At 42.3% G+C, this 16,020-nt stretch overlaps 1 protein-coding gene across 1 annotated transcript in view; it reads left to right on the top strand.

Annotated features, from left to right (window-relative positions):
• The window catches only part of SNTG2 (syntrophin gamma 2), a 426,593-nt gene extending 411,727 nt beyond the window's left edge, over positions 1 to 14,866 (top strand). The window contains exon 17 of the mRNA XM_054476287.2: positions 14,596 to 14,866. Coding sequence (XP_054332262.1) covers positions 14,596 to 14,727 — 132 coding nt within the window. The 3' untranslated portion in view covers positions 14,728 to 14,866. The remainder of the gene's footprint in view (positions 1 to 14,595) is intronic.
• Positions 14,867 to 16,020: the final 1,154 nt, after the last annotated feature.

Raw genomic sequence — 16,020 nt, 5'->3', positions numbered from 1 at the left:
TTCTGGGGGAAAAACACCTGCTCATTTACACTGTTTACCGTTGAAGCCTTCATCCCACTGCTCTGAAGTGTCTCTGACCTGGTTGTTCCAGGAACGCCAGCACCCATGGTGGAGAATGCTCACCCCACCCTCTCTGCCAGCCCACGAGGCGCTTTCCTCCTCATTGACCTGCTCTCTGGCATGCCCTCACCCTCCCTGGACTCCTGCAGCCCCTCCTGAGGGAAAGTCCTTTACTCAGTCTTTCCCTCATGTCTCATGATGGACAGCTGTCCTCACCCCATAGACATGGTTCGGTGTTTCCCAGCCGACCAGGAGGTCCCTGACCCTGCAGAGTGGAACCAGCAAAGTCCCTTCTCTGACAGTCCCTGCACAGCCCCACAGGGTGACCATCGCTTTCTAACTCACTACACTTGTGCCTCAGTTCCTGCCTTTTTCTGGAACCTCCTCCACCCACACCATGCCCAACTGTAAAAATCATTTACTCCTCCAAGGTGCAATGAAAATGACAAGTTACAACCAAAGCCATCTTCTGCTCAATCCTCCTGGCACCTTTAGCTTCCTGACTGTGTTTGGGGTACCGGCCTCTCCTCTCCTCCCCTCTGCTCCTTTCAACTGGCATGCCAGCCCCTCTGCCTCCTGAGCTCCTTTGGACTAGGATGCAGGCCCCTCTGCCCACTGAGCTCCTGGGCTGGGATGTGGGCCCCTCTGCCCCCTGAGCTCCTTTGGACTGGGATGCAGGCCCCTCTGCCCACCGAGTTCCTGGGCACGGTGAGGCCGGGCCTGTGCAGGCCTCCTCCTAGCAGCTGGGTCCTGTGTCAGGTTTGAGCACACAGTTCAGCAACCCTGCGAGTGTAAACTCAGTAGGTCAGGGTGGAGCCTGAGATTCTGCCTGTACAACAGCCTCCCAGGAAATGCTGTCTCTGCAGGACCACTCCCCATAAAGCTTATGAGTTTATTCTTGGGCGTTTTGTAATATGGCAGCCTCATAGTGTCAAGGTTCTGAAATCTTCAGTGAGTGAAACAGCTGGTCCCATTGGGCTAAGGATCAGATTCTACTTCAAGTGCCAGTCTTGCAACACATTGGCCTTGTCACCTTGCACAGGTTATTTACATCTGTTTTCTCATTTGAAAAATGAGGACTGTATCACCTACATTTTATTTTATTTTACCTTAGCTTTGAGGCAAAGGATGCCTTATTAATTTGACAAAGATGGTTTGGTGAAAATAGCAATGTCTGTTGGATGTTGACGTTGTACCAGAAACCTTACCCTTCTCATCAGCCACCTCATTCAGTCACCACAGCAGTTCTGGGGGCTCAGTGGGGTCCTGCCTCACAAAGATATCACCTCCGAGCTGCACAGTTGCCCAGTGTGCTCCTGTGCTGTGTCTGGCTCACACCCACCCAGAAATCCACATGGTGCATTTTCAGAAAATTTTCCAGCCATTATACAAAACCACTGGGAGCTTGAAACTGGCTGTGGCGGGAGCACATACACCTCAGCAGTGAGCAGAGGCTGCACATCAGGCCCCCTCCACTCCTGGGACAGCCAGGTCGCCTGCACACCACCTCCTGCCTACAGAATCAGTGGGCGGAAGGAGCACGACCTGAGCTCCAGGGTGTGTTCATATGTGAGGGCTCCAGCCTCATCGTATAAACATAAGGAAGTGCCTGGGGCCCTGGCTTGGGCTCTCTGCAGCACTGCAAGTGTGGAATTGAGTTCCGGGGTGTGGCTGTTCCTCGTGATTGTTGCATTTCATCCTATACTTCTTGGGCTTTTTCTAAGGCAAACTACAAAGCATCCTCGTTTATTCCAGGTATTCATTCATGCATTGAACAACCATCTCTTTCAAGTCTTGCTTGGAGGGCCAAGTCCCCGTAGCCACCTCCTTGAATTCATGGGGCCGTCAGTGGCAGAGGAGTGGCCTGCGGTGAAAGGCAGCCTGTGTTCGGATTGCTGTGGCCCAGTGGAAACGGTTCCCTTCAATGCTGATTGACTTCACCTTTGCCCCCTTTCCCATAGGGCCATTAGGTAATGATTGGGAAAACTAAGAACCCAGGATGGCTGCTCATCGGAGGGGCCAGTCATCTCACAGACACTTTGTGACAAATGTCCAGCAGTTTGTGCACTGAGACGGAAAAATGGACCATGCCGTAAGGAGGTGTGATTTCCACTGGAGGAGATTGATTGAGGACATTGGGTAATATTAGCATTTATATGTTGATTGAAAGTGTCACTCTGGTGATAGATGGGGCATGCCTGCGCATAAAGAGTGGGAAAGAAAAAACGTTTTCTCCGGTGATGGGTGACCTCATCGTTCACATTTTGACAAGCACAGGATAGAGCCTCATGGCGTCCTAAAAGTTTTACCTAATTAGGGAAAAATTCAGGATGTTAAAGCACTCAACTGTTGATAACTGTGCCAAGATGTGGGTCATATTTAAAATCATTGTTTCAGCCACCATTAAATATTAAAAGACTTTATAAAAATCTAAGGCATTAGGACAGATATATTGCAGAGGAAAATGACAGGGCTGTAGGAGTTGGGTGTGGGGGGAAGTGGGAGAACGCCAGGCTGGAGCTCAGGGACTGGCTGTTCCGAGGCAGAGCCGGCTGCCTGAGTTCCCTGAGCCTCCACGTTCTCATCTGTAAAGTGGACACGTTTCCATGGGGGAAGTGGAAGACCCCAGGCTGGAGCTCAGGGACTGGCTGTTCCGAGGCAGAGCCGGCTGCCTGAGTTCCCTGAGCCTCCACGTTCTCATCTGTAAAGCGGACACGTTTCCATGGGGGAAGTGGAAGACCCCAGGCTGGAGCTCAGGGACTGGCTGTTCCGAGGCAGAGCCGGCTGCCTGAGTTCCCTGAGCCTCCGCGTTCTCATCTGTAAAGTGGATATCGTTTCCACCTGAAGGGTGTCGCACATTGCGAACGCGATGGGCTGGAGTGACGTGTGAGAAGAGAATACTTTGAGACTTTACAGCAGATTAAAATCTTATTTTTTCAGGGTTGGTAAATATCTCTGGGTAGACGTTTCACAGGCAATGGGGTCTAAGAGCCGGGCGAAAGTTCCTCCTGTGTCACACAAGGTCGGTTTGACTTCAGGCTTCTGCGGCCTCGATTTCTTCATGTGTAAAACAGGGAATGTATCGTCAGCATGTAGTGTTGTTACAAGACTAAGTAAAATAACATGAGCAGGGCCCTGGCCAAGCCCTACAACACATTTCACACGGTGGTTCTTATTCTTCATCTCTCAACGTTAGTGCCACTTATACCTTTCACTGTGTGACCTGGGATATCACGTAATCTTTCTGGTTTTCGTATTTGTTTATGTGTGGTAACAAGCACATGACATGAGATTTACTCTCTTAAGTATTTAGGTGAAGAGTTCAGCCGTGTTAACTACATCCACGTTGCTGTGCAGCTGATCCCTGCACCCCTTTATCTCACATGACCGAAACTGCACCCGTGGAACGGCAACTCCCATGTCCCCAGCTCCTGCCCCTGACAGCCCCATGCTCCTGCCCCTGACAGCCCCATGCTACTCTCCCTTCTGAGAGATTGACCCTGTTAGATTCCGTGTATAAGGGAGATAATGCAGTGTTTGTTCTGCTGTGACTGGCTTATTTCACTTATCACCATGTCTTCCAGCTTCATCCATGTTGCTGTCAACAATAACAGGGTATCCTTTTTTAAGGCTGAATAACGTACAGGCATACACCATACTTCTTTATCCATTCTTGCTGTTGACTGATGTTTAGGCTGTTTCCCTATCCTGGCTATTGTGAGTAGTGCTGTAATGAACAGGGGAGTGCAGGTCTCTCTTGGAGATACTGATTCCATTTTCCTTGGATGCATTCCTAGAGAAAGGATTGCTGAGTCATCTCGTGGTTGCCTTTTAATTTTTTTGAGAAACCCCTATACTATTCATAGTAGCTGCACCAATTTACCTTTCTACCCACAATGTGCAAGGGTTGCAGCTTCTTCACACCATTGTCAACATGGTATTTTCTATGTGGATGTGTGTTTTTACAGCAGTCATCCTGATGGATGTGAGGTAGTGTCTCAGTGTGGTTTTGATTTGCATTTCCCTAATGATTGGTGACGTGAATGCTTTTTCATGTTTGCTGGCCACTTGGATGTCATTTTTAGAGAAATGTCTATTCAAGTCTCTTGCGTATTTTGAAAATCAGGTTGTTTGTTTTTTACTATTGAGTCATAGGAGTTATTTATACATTTTGGACATTAACCCCTGATTAGATACGGTTTGTAGGTATTTTCTCCTATACCATAGGTTGCATTTTCACTCTTCTGATTGTTTCTTCTGTTGTGCAGAAGCTTTTCAGTTGACGTGGTCCCAAATGTCTACTTTTGCTTTTGTTGCCTGTGGTTATGGTGTCATATCCATGAAAATCAGTGCCAAGATCAATGTGATGAATCTTTTCCGCTGTTTTCTTCTAGGAATTTTATAGTTTCAGGTCTTATGTTTAAGTCTTTAATCTATTTTGAGTTGATTTTTCTGTATGGTGTAAGATAAAGGTCCAATTTTATTCATTTGCTTCTGAATATCCAGTTTTCACAGCACTATTTGTTGAAGAGACTGACCTTTCCCCACCGTGTAGCGTTAGCCCTTTGTGGAAGATCACCTGACAATGTAGGTAAAGTATTTTTCTGGGCTCTCTATTCTGTTCCATTGGTTTATATGTCTGTCTTTAGTACCATACCATTGATTACTGTGGCTTTGTAATATGTTTTAGAGTAAGGAAGTGAGATGCCTCCAACTTTGTTCTTTCTCAACATTGCCCTGGCTATTCAGGATTTTTTGTGGTTTCATATAAATTTTAGGATTTTTCTATGTCTGTAAAAATGCCATTGAGATTTTGATGGATATTGCATTGAATCTATAGATCACTTTGGGTAGCATACACATTTTAACAATATTAAGATTTACAATTCATTAACATGGTATTTTTTTATTTACTTGTGTCTTTAATTTCTTGGAACAGTGCATTATAGTTTTCAGTGTACGAGTCTTTTTGCCTCCTTGGTTAAGTTTATTCTTAAGTATTTTACTTGTTTTGATGCTATTGTAAGTGGGTTTTTTTTTTCTTAATGTCTATTTTGGATTGTCTGTTGTTAGTGCGTAGAAATGCAATTTTTTTGTGTGTATCAATTTTGTCTTCTGAAATTTTGCTGAATTTTGTTTATTAGTTCTAACTTTTTAGTGGAATCTTTAGGGTTATCTACATATAAGATTATGTTTCTACAGAGATAGTTTTATGTCTTCATTTTCCAATTTGAATGTCCTTTATTTCTTTTCTTGACCAGTTCCTCTGGCTAGGATGTCTAGGACTGTGTTGAATAGAAGGGGCAAAAGTGGGCATAATCTTAGAGAAAAAGATTTCAGCCTCTCCCCATAGAGTATGATGTTAGTCATGGACTTTTGACGTAGGGCCTTTGCTACATTCAGGTAATTTTCTTCTATTCCTACTTTTTATTACTTTTATAATGAAAGACTGCTGAGTTTCGTTGAATGTGTTTCATGAGTCTTAAAATCATGTGATTTTTATCCCTATGTCCCAGGGATAAATTCCACATATTTGTAGTATATGATCCTTTTAATGTGCTATTGAATTCAGTTGACTAGTATTGCCTTTGATTGCTTTATTATAAGGGTAATTGTGGCCTTACATAATGAGTTTGGAAGTGTTCTATCCTCTTCAATTTTTGAAAGATTTGACAAAGATTGGTGTTAATTTTTCTTTAATGTTTGGTAGAATTCCCCAGTGGAGCCATCTCTTCCTCATTTTTCTTTTGTTGGAATGTTTTTGATTACTGATTCACTCTCCTTCCTGGTTAGTGGTATGCTTAGATTGTCAGTTTCTTCACAATTGACTGGTAGGTTGTATGTTTCTAGGAATTTATCCATTTTTTTCTAGCTTGTCTAATTTGTTGGTATATAATTGTTCACAGTAGTCTCATAATTGTTTTTTTCTTCTGTGGCATCATGTATGTCTTCTCTCATTTCTGATTTTGAGTTTTCTCTATTTTTTTCTTAGTTATATTAGTGAGCTTGAACTTCTGTTTTAAATAAAATACCATGTGTTGCATGGTGTAAACAACAGACATTTATTTCTTATATTTTTTGACACTGTGAAATCAAAGATGAAGGTGCTGGTAGATTCAGTTCCTGAGGATGGATTTCTTTCTCTATTGCAGATGTTCACTTTTTTTCTGTGTCCTCACATACAGAGAGAGTGAGCACTCAGGTCTCCTTTCCTCTACTTACAAAGACTCTAATTCCAAAAGGGGACCCCATCCTCATGCCCTCATCTAAATCTAATTATCTCCCAAAGGTCTTACTCCAAGTATGATTTTATTGTAGTTTAGGACATCAGCATATGAACTTTGGGTGAACAAAACATTCAGTCCATAACATTAGTCTAGCTAAATATTGTTGATCTTTTCAAAAACCAACTCTTAGTTTTATTGAGTTTTGCTATTGTTTTTATGTTCTCTCTTTCATTTAGTTCTGCTCCAATCTTTATTTTTTTTGTGCTAACTTTGACCTTAGTTTGATCTTCTTATCTAGTTTCTTAAGGCATAAAGTTATTTGGTTTATTTGAAATCTTTTTCAACATAGGTGTTTACCACCATAAACTTCCCTCTTGGCACTGTTTTTGCTGCATCCCACAAATTTATTTATGCTATGTTTTTGTTTTGGTTTGTCTCAAGATATTTTCTAGTATCCCTCTTGATTTCTTTTTTGATCCATTGGTTCCCCAAGAGTGTGTTGTTTAATTTCCACATTTTTGTGATTTTTCAAATTTTCCTTCTGCTATTGATTTCTAGCTTCATGCTTTTGTAGTTGATGTATGTGTATGATGTCAATCTTATATTTGTTAATATATGGCTTGAAGTCTATGGCCTATCCTGGAGGATGCTCCTGTACACATTTGAGAAGCTTGTGTTTTCTGCTGCTGTTAGATGGAATGTTCTGTATATCTGTTCAGTCTATAGTGTTGTTCAAACTTGTTTTCTCATTGTTCTTCTATCTGGTTGATCTAATCCTTATTAAAAGGGTGATACTGAACTCTGCTCCTATTGTTGTGTTGTTGTCTACTTCTACCTTCAGTTTTGTCAATGTTTGTTTCATATACAGGTTGAATATCCCTTATCCCAAATGCTTTGGAACAGAAGTATTTCATTTTCAGATTTTTTTTGATTTTTGAATATTTGTATATCCATAATGACATATCTTGGAGATGGGACCCAAATCTAAACACAAAATATATTTGTTTCATATATACCAAATACACATTGCCTGAAGATAATTTTATATAGTATTTTTAAAATTTTGTATATGAAACATAGTTTGTGTTCACCGAACTATCAGAAATCAAAGGTGTCAGGTGTGGAGTTTTCTACTTGAGGTGTCATATCAGTGCTCAAAACGATTTAGATCTTGAAGCATTTCAGATTTCAGATTTTTTGGTTAGGGATGCTCAACCTTTATTTAGGTGTTCTGATGTTGGGTGCATATTTATTTACAGTTGTTCTGTCTTCCTGGTGGATTGTTTCTGTTTTCATTATAAAATATTTTTCTTTGTCTCTTGTAAGAATTTCTAACTCAAAGTCTATTTTGTCTAAGTACAGCCACCCTGCCCTTTTGTTTGCATGGGATGTTTTATTCCATCTCTTCACTTTTGGCCTATGTGTGTCTTGAAATCTAAAGCGAGTCTCTTGTACACAACATATAGTTGGGTCTCAATACTTTTGTTGTTGTCTATTTTACCACTCTAATTTCTGTGGATAGAGAAGCTGAGACTCAAAAATAATATTACTTGTCAGCACATATGGGCTTTTTACATGCTGGGAAAGATGACCGCTTTTACACAACATCAATATCCTTAAATTGTGAACTTCTATTTAGGTTCTAGTCCACCAATAAACCCATTGTCATTTTTGATTATGTGCTTCTATAAACTAATCTTTATTTTATTTCTTTGCATGTTTTTTCTCTTTCATTAGAATGCTGCCTTTCTGTAGTAACATTGAGAAGCATTTTACTTTGTCCATATCTTCTTTCCATTTAACAATATTACCAAAAACAAGCAAACGAGGAAACTAAAGCTCAATTTATTCAACCAAGAATGGTTATTTATCTTCATTTCTTTACATTTATGGGCACAGAACAAATTCTATCCCATTTTTCCCATAGAAAAAAAAAAGTACATTAAATTATTGAAAGAAGTTATCTGTATTCATTTTCTATCGATGCTTAACAAATTAACACAAATATAGTAGACTAGAGACACACATTTATCCTCTTACAGTTCTCTAAGAACTTGTCTCTTAGGGCTAAAATCAAGGTGTTGGCTGCTTTCTCCTGCAGCCTCTGGGGGACAGTCTGTTTTCTTGGCTTTCCCAGCATCTGGAGGCTTTGCCCTTGTGCTCTGAGCTCACCTGTGCCAGAAAGCTCTAGCCACAGCAGCTTTGGAAGCATGCCTCCCTCTGCCCTCAGGATGGAGGATCTTGTATGAAGCCTGGATCACCAGCCCAGCCTGTTCAGGAGAGCTCCCTCTGGGGTGTGTTCCTTTCAGCAGCACAGCTTAGAAGGAAGGTATGGGGTGGAGGTTCAAAAGGATCAAGATATTTTTATTTCCAGAAGGTTATTGGACTCTTTATGCACTGGCACCTGCTGCAACAAGTGAGGGGAAGCTCCTTGCCTTTTCTATTTCCCTTATATTTGTGTGACTAAAAGAGGCTACTCTAGTGTTTTTAATTTCCTTTTCTTAAAAAAAAATAAATAAAAAAAAATAAAAAATTCTGTCCCTAGGGGATTTTCTTTCCTTCTCACTCAGACAGAAGCAGCAAACATATGGTGTCTGATTTCACCTCCCCCCACATCCAGCATCATACACAGATGAGCAAACCCTTCACTCAGGAAGGGGATGAGTGATTTTTCTTTCAATATTTGTAGAGATGGTGTCTCTAAATAAGAGAGCAGTGTCTGCGTGGCCTGCCATTGGAGCCTGATTCTGCATAACAATTCCAATCACCTGTGTGTCCCAGTGGTTTTCTGTCTTAAGAGAGTTCTTTCGGAGATCCCACCCACAGGCTGTGACCTTATGGAATATTCTATTCAAAGCTGATGCAGTCCCCAGCGCTGTCTCTTCCATTCCACTAGCGTCCATCAACTCAGTTAGCTCAGACACAGCCCTCAGCAGTAAACTGGGTCCTTGGGGCCTTTGGTTCAAGCCTCAGTGCTTTTTCTAGCTTTGCCTTCTGTACCTCAGCCATTGGATTCAGATTCCATTGTCCCATCTGTGGGGGCCAACGTGAAGCTTTAAATAAATGTGTAAACATCTTTTATTTGTAACAGCCTGCGACATTATGATTGCATCATTCTCCACCAACAGTAAGAAAATTTACATTATAATGATTTGTCCCATTGAGTGTGTAGCACGAAATTCTCATGGAATTTAATAAATGATCATCAAGTTGCCCCATTTAAAAAAAAAACTCACAGAATTTTGAAAACCAAAGCATGGCAAATCACTCTTGGAGGTAGACAGTGCAATTAACACAGTGAGGTGGCTGAGAAGTTCCACAATAGCAAAAGTATCCCGCCTTCTTCAATCTACTTTTCTCCAAATCTATGCAAACAGTGTTTAAAAAATATAACTTATTAATATCAAACACATTTTGGGAAATGCTGCTGTGTTGATACCATCACATTTCAGTAGAACTTCCATGAAGGTCACCGACGCTGAGCATTTCAGTAGAACTTCTGTGAAAGTCACCGATGCTGAGCATTTCAGTAGAACTTCCATGAAAGTCACTGATGCTGAGCAATTCAGTGGAATGTCCATGAAAGTCACCGATGCTGAGCATTTCAGCAGAACTTCCACAAAGGTCACCAACGCTGAGCATTTTAGTAGAACTTCCATGAAAGTCACTGACGCTGAGCATTTCAGTAGAACTTCCATGAAAGTCACTGATGCTGAGCATTTCAGTAGAACTTCCACGAAGGTCACCAACACTGGGCATTTCAGTAGAACTACCATGAAAGTCACCGATGCTGAGCATTTCAGTAGAACTTCCATGAAAGTCACCAATGCTGAGCATTTCAGTAGAACTTCCATGAAAGTCACCGACGCTGAGCATTTCAGTAGAACTTCCGTGAAAGTCACCGATGCTGAGCATTTCAGTAGAACTTCCGTGAAAGTCACCGACACTGAGCATTTCAGTAGAACTTACACGAAGGTCACCAATGCTGAGCATTTCAGTAGAACTTCCATGAAAGTCACCAATGCTGAGCATTTCAGTAGAACTTCGTGAAAGTCACCGACACTGAGCATTTCAGTAGAACTTCCACGAAGGTCACCAACGCTGAGCATTTCAGTAGAACTTCCATGAAAGTCACTGACGCTGAGCATTTCAGTAGAACTTCTGTGAAAGTCACCAACGCTGAGATGGAATGACTCCTGTGAAACCCTCACAAAATGGACTCCCCCCCATGAAAGAGGAACCACGAATATTTACCTGATAACAAAAAGTACCACAACAGACCCTGGCAACACCACAAGCTGCACAAAGACCACTGCAGCCTTGTGCAAAGACAAGCCTTCTGTGACGACGCAAGCTCCCCTTGCTATTGATCCTTGTAGCCAAGGATAACGGTTAAAAAACAACTTCTGTAACCTCCTCACTTTGCCTTTAAGCTTCCCTGAATCCCAGCCTCTTTGAATATCCCTATAATCTCTTATAGCACATATGTCCCAGCTTGCAATTGCCTACATAGTCCCAAATAAACTTTGGGAGAGCCTCTCTCTGTCATTGTATTAGGCTGAAACTCCCTAACCCAACATATTGGACTGTTCATTCCACACTGTTTCCTGCACAGAGAACCAGCAGGCACCCCTTCCTCTGCAGGTGGAAACACATCAGCCCATGACTGACATGTGAACATGGGCAAGGAGTGCAGGGAGGGATCCATACAGGGTGTCCCCGGCTTAGAACTCAACACAAGTATTTTGTTCAAACAAAATGTCAAAATGTGATTTCGATCAGCTCTAGTTACAAATTTATAATTCAAGATAGCCTTGCTGGTAATACTTGGTTAGAAAATTAACCAGGCCAGAGATATCATGACTCAGCTTTTGGCTGAATTGAAGATGTTCAGTGAAATGCCCACAGGATGTCTGTTTATTCAGTATCTGGATCATGACATAATAGACTGAGTATTGTTTCATAAGCTTTAATTTCATTCCTGGCTTTCAATACTACTCATTGAGTTTTAGTGTGGAATTTAGTGGTGTGACCAATTTCACTGCTAGCTAGTACTTCCTTTTTTTCCCCTTATTTTTGAGACAGAGTTTCACTCTTGTTGCCCAGGCTAGAGTGCAATGGCACAATCTCGGCTCACTGCAACCTCCGCCTCCCGGGTTCAAGTGATTCTTGTGCCTCAGCCTCCCAAGTAGCTGTGATTACAAGCACCTGCCACCACGCCCGGCTAATTTTTTGTATTTTTTTTTTTTTTTTTTTTGGTAGGGACGGCATTTCACCATGTTGGCCAGGCTGGTGTCAAACTCCTGACCTCAGGTGATCCATCTACCTTGGCCTCCCAAAGTGCTGGGATTACAGGCGTGATGCACCATGCCCAGCCATTGCTAGTACTTTCAAAGATTATGCAGTGTAACTTCAACTTATGATACCAAAAATTATTGATGTTGTTTTGAATGTGTGCATTATTACTGGTAGCTGTTTGGCTTCTTATTTCTGTGCATTGTGCTATTATTGGATACGTCTTGGGAACTTGTAAAGCAGTTTTCAATTTCTATGTATAAAACCAAAACCCTGGCCGGGCACAGTGGCTCACGCCTGTAATCCCAGCACTTTGGGAGGCCGGTACAGGTGGATCATGAGGTCAGGAGATCGAGACCATCCTGGCTAACACGTGAAACCCTGTCTCTACTAAAAATACAAAAAAAAATTAGCTTGGCATGGTGGCGGGTGCCTGTAGTCCCAGCTACTCGGGAAGCCGAGATGGGCGGATCACGAGGTCAGGAGATCGAGACCATCCTGGCTAACATGGGGAAACCCCGTCTCTACTAAAAATACCAAAAAAAAAAAAAAAAATTAGCTGAGCATGGTGGCAGGCACCTATAGTCCCAGCTACTCAGGAGGCTGAGGCAGGAGAATGGCGTGAACCTGGGAGGCGGAGCTTGCAGTGAGCCGAGATTGTGCCATTGCACTCCAGCCTGGGCAACAGAGCGAGATTCTGTCTCGAAAAAAATAAAATTAACCCAAAACCTTGAAGCATGAATGATAGGGTCATTATGGCTCTTTTTCTCCAAAAGTCCCTTTAAAGCTCAGTAATTACTATTTGGAAACACATACATACATTGAATTACAATATGTGCTAAGTTTACAAGAACCTTGTGTTTCTTCTAGAAAGCTATTTGGTTTTTTTTTTCCTCTAACAGGGATAAGTCAAAATGAATAAAAGATTTTGAGTACAGTCTCACGCTTTGGGTATGACTGGTGAATCCAGCTTGAATTAAAGTGTAACACAAGGGCTGGGCAGGCCCTGGGTTCCACTCACGACCAGAGTGAGGGATACTGGTTACCAAATGTAATGACCTTTTATGAGACTACCTAAAGACTATGAAGCTTTGGCAGGAGAATACACCTCAACATCTTGAACATTTTGCTCATCACAATTTGAAATGATCAAAATAATTAGTGTTGTAGCTGTCAATGTTAAGATTCATTCACATGCAAAGGAAGGAACTTAATTCAAATTGAAATAAAGGAAAAGTGAAGCCTTTGGTTGCAGTCGCTAGGAGGCTGGGGACAGCTCCCAGCATATTGGTACCCAACATCCCCCAATGTTCTTTGTGTGTCCCCACGTGGGGTGTTCCTCTGTGTTGAATTCCTCTTCCGGCAGGCTGGCTCGCTGGCTCTCCATTTGGCATTAGTGGTATTGGAACAAGCTTCAGGTATTCACTTCTCACAGCTGGTCACACCAAAGTAGGCATGTTGGCCTCCCTCTCCCTGTCATCTATACCAAGCTGCCACTGGGCTCTGGCTGGTTCACCTGGGTCCTATACATATTGCAAGAGAGGAGCAGTTTCTAAAAGAAAGGCATGCAGAGAGGACCAGGAAGAGGCTGAGGGGACTTCATGCTGTCAGGGAAGTTTGAAGTCATTTTTGAGATGTCACGTCTTTGAGTTATAAAGAAAAGCGGCTCTGAAAAGCTGAGATGGGTGTTATTGGGGAGGGAGAGCTTTACCCGGTGATGTGTGACTCCAATCCTGCCTGGGGCCCCATTCTCCACCCCCTCATTCTGCCATGGAATGAAAATGACCAAGATCTTGCCTTTTGAGAGCTTAAAGGAGCATGTCTGTGGAACTGACAGGCCTTAGCGTTGCTGTTCTTCTTGAAAATGATTTATCTTTCTTTCTGGTGTCATCTCAGCAGTTTAGAATATGCTAGAATTTTGGTGAGATTTAACAAATAGGATGTCAATCAATTAGCAGTCACCTTAAAAGAAATTTTGTTTTCTTCATTTTATTGAATTTTGTTATGCGAACAAAGAAGAGAGACAACATTAGAAGAATGCACTTAGACCTTCTTTTCTACTAATAGAATGGGGGTGGCAGGACAGCAAGATTCGTATTTCACCATCAAAAAACAGGAAGATGATTTTTCCCCAGTAACTGAATAACTTCTAAAAACAGTTTCTTTAACTTCTGTGTCAGCTTTGGGGTTCACTGTGGACTTTTCTGTTGATTTGACATGGGGACTTTATGTGGGGCAGTTTGTGGAGAAAAGATGAACCTTTTGTGGGTCATTTTTGCTTTTACAGGACATTTAGTGTCTGTAACACGCAGAGGTAAGGATCCAGGAGTTTGTTTCAGTTTTTTTTATTGGGGGGAGGGGGAGGGGTATAACCGTCTCTCTAAGAAACTCTCCCTGGGGCACCCTTTCCTGCTCTCCAGTAGCCGTGGGAACAGGGTGGGTGAACAAGGCCCCTCCTCGCTTCCCACCGTGCTGTGCACACCGCCTATTCTGCACCACACAGCAGGCGCTGTTCCTCCCAAGCGCAGCCTTGGCGTGAAGCCCACACACACCCACACAGCAGGCAGGGCGGCCTGAGACACAATGGCTAGTTCTGCCAACTCACACAGCACAGGGGTCTGCCGCGATGGGATCCAGGTAACAGAATCACCACAGGTGCTGGGCAGGTGGGGAAGACTGAGTCCTGGCCCGGATTACCGGGTCTGACTTAATCAAGACCCATCACTGAAGATGCAACGTAAAGGAAGTGCGTATTAGCCCCCATTAGGTGCGAGAAAACAAGTAAGTTATATTCTCAGCGTTGTAATAAAAAATACCCAGTATATTCATGTTTATAACCAATTTGGATCATGTTACTCTGCCTTTTACTTTAAACCATACGTATTTCCTGTGTATTATTAGTTTTTTGGAGGGACTTTCTTGGAGTTCACAAGGTCCAAACTTTGTTAAATATTTTCATAACGTGTTCTTCCAACAATTATAAATAAACACTTGATCTGATTTTCTCTTCCAGGAACTTGAGTTCCAGGACCTGACGGCTGTCCTGCACTGCATCCACTCCTTCATAGCAGCCAAGGTGGCCTCCGTGGACCCCGGCTTCATGGACAGTCAGAGTCTCGCCAGAAAATACATGTACAGCAGCTAAAGGTTGTTTCTGTTGAGTGCTGAAAAATTAAATTATTTTCGTAAGAAATGATTCTTTCCTGCACAATATTGCAACTTTGTGTTGTTTTATAATGAGCCTATAGTTGTGATACCAATAAAACATGTCACTAGTTTCCAAAGACGGGTCCTCCTTGTTAAATCTGACATGGGGGATGCCTGGTCCCCTCTTCCCATGAGTCTCCCCGCAACGAGGAGCACCAGTGTCCCCCACAGAAGTCTGTGGCTCAGACTCCAGTCCACCTGACTCAGTTCACGCCCCTAGCCTGCATCCCAGCAGCATGAGAACCATGTGGACATTGCACACGCCACTTCCCATGTTGGCAAAACCCAGATTTATTTTTATAAAATATGTCATCAAAAATTCTGAGCAAGTGCCACATTTTTCCTCAGGAAGGAAAGGGTCTCCTTTGCAGTGGGCTGTCATTTCCTTTTTCCTCCAGTGGGGATCAGAGTGACAGGATTATTTGAGAAACAGGGATTGGTCAAAATATGTGGGGCAAGGAAATCAACTTTAATTACTTAATCTTAGTATTATAATCTTATTACATATCAATCTTCATGCTTATAAATTTATCACACATTGAATAACATATAAATGAATTTTAATTATTTTCCTAATTCATCAAATATTAGCATGCAGTTTAGTTTCCTTGTTTCTCATATTGTTTATGACTTCTAAGTAGGGATACTTTACATTTTTGTTATTAATGGCAATTGACTGAAGTTGCTTGAATTTTTTTTTTAGAGATACAGACTCTAGGTAGAAAAATAAGGATTAGGCACTTGCTTGACAAACCTTCAAATAAAGGATGAACATAAAACCATCAATCTATAAAGTATAGGAAAGTAAGAAACAGATGCCTTCTCCTGCAGTTCTATTGAAAAGAAAATGTGGGCCAGGCCTGGTGGCTCATGCATGTAATCCTAGCACTTTGGGAAGTTGAAGCGGGTGGATCACTTGAGGTCAGGGGTTCAAGAGCAGCCTGGCCAACATGGCAAAACCCTGTCTGTACTAAGAATACAAAAATTAACTGGGCATGGTGGCGGACACCTGTAATCCCAGCTACTCAGGAGGCTGAAGCAGAAGAATTGCTTGTACCTGGAGGGTGGAGATTGCGCTGAGCTGAGATTGCACCACTGCACACCAGCCTGGGCAACAGAGCAAGACTCTTGTCTCAAAAAAAAAAAAAAAAAAAGTGCAGATGCTAAAGGTTCCATGTTCCATTTCATGAGGTGATGAAGATCTCAGCAAAAATCCATAGCTCCCCACATT

Source organism: Pongo pygmaeus, chromosome 12 (genome assembly GCF_028885625.2).
Source record: "Pongo pygmaeus isolate AG05252 chromosome 12, NHGRI_mPonPyg2-v2.0_pri, whole genome shotgun sequence".
In the NCBI taxonomy this organism is placed as follows: Eukaryota; Metazoa; Chordata; class Mammalia; order Primates; family Hominidae; genus Pongo; species Pongo pygmaeus.
This window is presented reverse-complemented; position numbering and strand designations above follow the sequence as displayed.